The sequence below is a fragment of the Penaeus monodon genome, chromosome 9 (genome assembly GCF_015228065.2).
Source record: "Penaeus monodon isolate SGIC_2016 chromosome 9, NSTDA_Pmon_1, whole genome shotgun sequence".
In the NCBI taxonomy this organism is placed as follows: domain Eukaryota; kingdom Metazoa; phylum Arthropoda; class Malacostraca; order Decapoda; family Penaeidae; genus Penaeus; species Penaeus monodon.
In genome coordinates, this window is record NC_051394.1 from 52,538,534 (window position 1) to 52,543,533 (window position 5,000).

The window sequence follows — 5,000 nt, forward strand, 5'->3', positions numbered from 1 at the left end:
ATAGCAACAAGGTATGGGTTAAGATCATGAAATCTTTATTCATGATCACAGATTGGAGGAAAAGTTTTCTTGTCGAGAAAACACCAAATTTGATAGAGATGCTTTGTTGCTTAATACAATTACTAAGCTGCTAGTGATACCAGTAACATTATTAGTCCAGCCATACATACCCCCAAAAACATGTTAGGAGAGCTATACTAGGGCACCTGAGGCCCCACTACAACAAATAATACCTATGAGGTCATTGCAGGTCATTTATTATGATTTTGGTAAGTGTTCATTCTGTACATGGTTACCCAAGTACCCACTCAAGTAAAATGTTAGCTGAAACAGCACAATGAATATATAATCAGTCTAGAAATGGATGATAGCCTTATTTTACATATCTGGACTAGTAAAGGCAAAAGCATTTGATGGTCTGTACAGTCATCAAATTCAAGTTTCAGGTGAAGACATTTTATGAGTCACTTACAGCAACATAGTAACATAGTAAGAGTATTCAAGTAGACATAAAGGGTGTGCTGAAGTTCCTTGTTCACCAAAATGACCATTATTTAACAGAGGACAAGAGTATTATTTAGCTGGAAGGACAGTAGGGCATTTTTTATTTTTCCCGAGCTCATTCCTCATGCAGGTTGTAAGCAATATGAGAAATATTGTAAGATGATGGAGAGGATGGAGTAAACTGTATTGTCTTTAGCAACGCGTTTTTTTTGCTTGATTACTTGTATTGAAGTAGCATATGTGGTGCCATCTCTATATACATTATGAGAGGTACATATATGAATGACCTTTTGCCTATGTTTTTTTAGAACTCCCTAAAACCGAATAGTGTGTATTGCAGTCCATAGGGAAAAAGTTGAGTTATTTAGTCTGTTTCAGGAGAACAGTACACTGATTTAGGAAAGGCACAACTGACTAGGTAATGTATTGATACTACAGATCTGTTTACGACATGGCTGTGGTAATATTTGAGAGAGGTTTTGGTTAACTGGTTACTTTAGTTTGTTATACTTGCTTTTATTTTTTTTATTATTTGCTCAGTGATTTCAAACATTTTCTTGTTTTTTTGTTTTTTTTTAGCTCCTTCCCCCCCCTCTTTTTTATCTTTTTTTTTCTGAACGATCAGGTTGAAATGTGTGATTTTAATTTTTGTCTGTTAGATTTATACATCTTAGAGAAGGACAATATCAGTTGATGCTAGATTTTCATGATTTTCTTGGATTTTCCCTTAAGAGTCTAACTGTTTGTGTGGCACTTTCCAACAGGAATACACGGAAGAAGAATTGATGAAAATGAATTTAGTCAGAGTTAATGAAGACTTTCGGGTCATTGCCCTGGGCCTGCCGTCACCACCTTATCAGGGCCATCCCCTCGACCCTCCTCTCAGGTCCCGGTTTCAGGCCAGAGACGTCTCAAGTTTGCCATTCAAGGTATGTATTGCTTTTAATCAACAATGAAGGGTGTCTCACTGTTGAGACTGCCAGAACGAAGGAGAGTAGCTGGCCTTATGTTCTCAGTTTTACGCTTTCATTGGGTCTGCCGCTATGTGTGCCTTAACGGTGTGTCTCTGCGTGGCAGACAGTAGCTTCCACAGAATAGGTGTCTTTCATTGAGTTTCATTGTGTCACTTTAATGCCAAGATGGTCGTTTGCGTGAAATTTTTATTTTACACTTCCTGTCCAAGCAGACTCAGTCAAACTTGGCTCCACAGATACCAATGGACTTTTGATTTTTCTTCTTCTTCTTCTTCTTCTCTCTCTTTCTTACTTCTCTCTCTCTCTTCTTTCTTTTCTCTCTACTCTCTCTCTCTCTCTTCTCTCGCTCTTCTCTCTCTCTCTCTCTCCTCTCCTGTAATGGGGAAGTCAAGGTAGTAGAGGGGATGGAAATTATTCTTCTCTCTCTCTCTTCTCTCTCTCTCTCTCTCTCTCTCTCTCTCTCTCTCTCTCTCTCTCTCTCTCTCTCTCTCTCTCCTTCTCCTCTCTCTCTCTCTCCTCTCCTCTCTCTCTCTCTCTCCCTCTCCTTCTCCTTCTCCTTCTCCCTCTCTCTCTCTCTCTCTCTCCCTCCCTCATACCTCCATGTGTGTGTGTGTGTGTGTGTGTGTGTGTGTGTATGCATTTTATTAGCCTTATATAAAAATGATCCTGAATGAATGTTCAAACCCGACCTGCACAAATGCATTTCTTGTGCAGTCATAGAGAAGCTCCATTTTCACCATAATTTTTAAGCAAATATGGACCATTTTACACATAGGTGAATAGTACAAACTAGGGAGAACATATTTGGTTTAGTTTTTATATAGTTATTTATTTATCTTATTTTTAATTTATTACATTTGTATCAAAGAACACTACCATCACAGATATAAGCAATAGAATATATATTTGTATGTGTGTGTACATATTTATATACATATGAATACCACACGCAAACACACGCACACACACACGCACACACACACACACCACACACACACACACACACACACACACACACACACACACACACACACACACACACACACACACACACACACACACACACAAAAAAAAAAAAAAAAAAAAAAAAAAAAAACATGCATGCAAGCACACTTATACAATTACTCAGATCACAGGTCTCATTCTTTAAAGAAATAACACTGAGCATATATGTAATAACTTGCAGACTCTCTCTAAAGAATTAAAGTATTTTGATTTATTCAAAGTCAAAACATCTTAAGTTGAAATGCCAGTGCCAACCTTCGTCCCTACTGCTGCACAATCTTTATTGGAATGTGGATCCTGAAATAATGAAAGAAAAAGGTGTTTATTTGGTGTTTATATCTATAAACAAAGGCCTTGCTCTCAAGCAGGGTTCGCAAACTTTATTCTGTCAAGTACCTTTTAAAATTTAGCATCACCATCAGCCTAGAAATAAACTAGAAATAAAGTTATATTTATTTTGTAACTAAGTATAAAAGGTTCTCATCTTTAAAATTTTTATTGTGAACTGGTTCTGTATGCAACATTAACCAAGCTGATAGGATATGTAAGTAGCTGATAAATTTAAATTTGATATTTAAAAGTGTGAATTGGGTAGTGATAGCGCAAAACCAACATTATTGTAGAAGAATATTAAGATTCTCATAAATGAATATATGTGAATATTACATAAAAGTTTGGATTAAGTTTGTATGTCAGTTTGGGAATCTTTGCTCTTAAGGGATATAATTTTTTAGATGCATAGAATTGATGATAGAAAAGTCATTGATAGAATTAACTGAATTAATATGATAGAAAAAAACTATATATATATAACTCACTTAATAGTTTTGTTGTCCTTGCTGAGACTGGCATCAATACCATCTACCGAAAAATTTCCCTGGTGGCCTACAGCCTGGAGGTCAGGACGAAGCAAATCTTCCTCTATCACTATCTCCTCGCTTATGATTTGAGCCTTGCTCGGCTTGAACCAGTCAGGGGTCTGCTGGAACCATGCTGGGGGTGTGTTGTACCACCAAGGGGTCGAGTTGAACCAGGCCGGCATTGGTAGCGCTGCGATGGGTATCTGAAACGTAAAAGATATTGTGGTAAGTGTTTTGGTAAGGTGGTAGTAGGAGTCTTTTAGCTTAAGTATAAAGAAATGATTCGTTTTTCTCTCTCTCTCTCTCTCTCTCTGTCTCTCTCTCTCTCTCTCTCTCTCTCTCTCTCTCTCTCTCTCTCTCTCTCTCTCTCTCTCTCTCTCTCTCTCTCTCTCCAGGATTCAAGGTAATTTAAAGTTAAAACAAGTATTTGAGGATGAATTTCGTTGTTTTGGAAATCTAATGTTTGTTCAACATTGATGAAATGTAGGTTACTGGACCTAATACAAATCCATGCATGTACAGACTCACGCACACACACGTTCATGCAGAAACATGTGTACATGCTGGTCAACATTCATAGGATCACACATGAACAAGCACTCACAGGCCCACATTCATACATACTCTCATACACTCTCTCATGTATATGAATTTCCAAGTGCATGCACACATTGACACACACACACATACATAGACACATACACACACATACATAGACACATACACACACATAGACACACACACACACACATAGACACACACACACACATATAGACACACACACAAATAACACACACACACCACCACACACACAACACATAGCACACACACACACACACAAACACACACACACACACAAGCCCACCACACACACACACACATAGACACACACACACATTGTCACTACACATAGACACATATAGAAAACACACACACACAAACTAAAACACACACACACACACACACACACACCCCACACAAACACACACACACACACACACACACACACACACACACACACCACACACACACAACACACACACAGACACACCAAAACACACCACACCACACACACACACAACCACACACACACACACACCACACACACACACACATTCCATAATTATACCCATTTTTTCCTTTTTTATCACAATCCCCATGACCTTCGTCTTATTTTCCGCCATCTTTTTAATCCTTCTTCGCAAAATAAATATATAAAATAATAATAATAATGATAATAATAATAATAATAATAATAATGATAATTACCTGAACTGATGTAGAGCCTATGGTACCGGCCGTCGAGGATGACGTTGGAGGAGGAGGAGGAGGAGGGGAGAAGGCGGTAGCGTGTCGTCAGGCGTTGAACCCGACGTGGCGTTCTGGCTGGGGTTCAGTAACGGCATCATTAACATGGGATCCTTTAAGGGCGGCCCTTGCGGTGGCGGTTGGCCGAGGCAGACTCCGGGCAGGCACGTTTGGAGGTCCTTGGAGAAGACGGTTCCCCTGGCGCACTCGAAGAAGACGGTGCTGTGGATGCCCGTGTTCGCGACGTCGACGCACCTGGAGGAGAAGGGGAAGGGGAAGGGGGGGGAGTTTCAAAGTTTGGTTTGATTCCATTTATTAGAATGGGTATTCTTAGTGTGATATGCTGTCT

General features: G+C 39.3%; 2 protein-coding genes across 3 annotated transcripts in view; one reads left to right on the forward strand and one right to left on the reverse strand.

Annotated features, from left to right (window-relative positions):
* LOC119577234 (von Willebrand factor A domain-containing protein 8-like) overlaps nt 1–5,000 on the forward strand; it is a 115,757-nt gene that overhangs the window by 8,652 nt on the left and 102,105 nt on the right. For both annotated transcript variants that reach the window (XM_037924979.1, XM_037924980.1), the window contains one exon: nt 1,269–1,433. In XM_037924979.1, the coding sequence (XP_037780907.1) occupies nt 1,269–1,433 (165 nt within the window). The remainder of the gene's footprint in view (nt 1–1,268; nt 1,434–5,000) is intronic.
* The window catches only part of LOC119577259, a 4,300-nt gene continuing 1,577 nt past the window's right edge, over nt 2,278–5,000 (reverse strand). The window contains exons 4-6 of the mRNA XM_037925009.1: nt 4,613–4,906; nt 3,302–3,546; nt 2,278–2,780 (exon numbers count right to left, since the gene is read on the reverse strand). Of these exons, the coding sequence (XP_037780937.1) occupies nt 4,630–4,906 (277 nt within the window). The 3' untranslated portion in view covers nt 2,278–2,780; nt 3,302–3,546; nt 4,613–4,629. The remainder of the gene's footprint in view (nt 2,781–3,301; nt 3,547–4,612; nt 4,907–5,000) is intronic.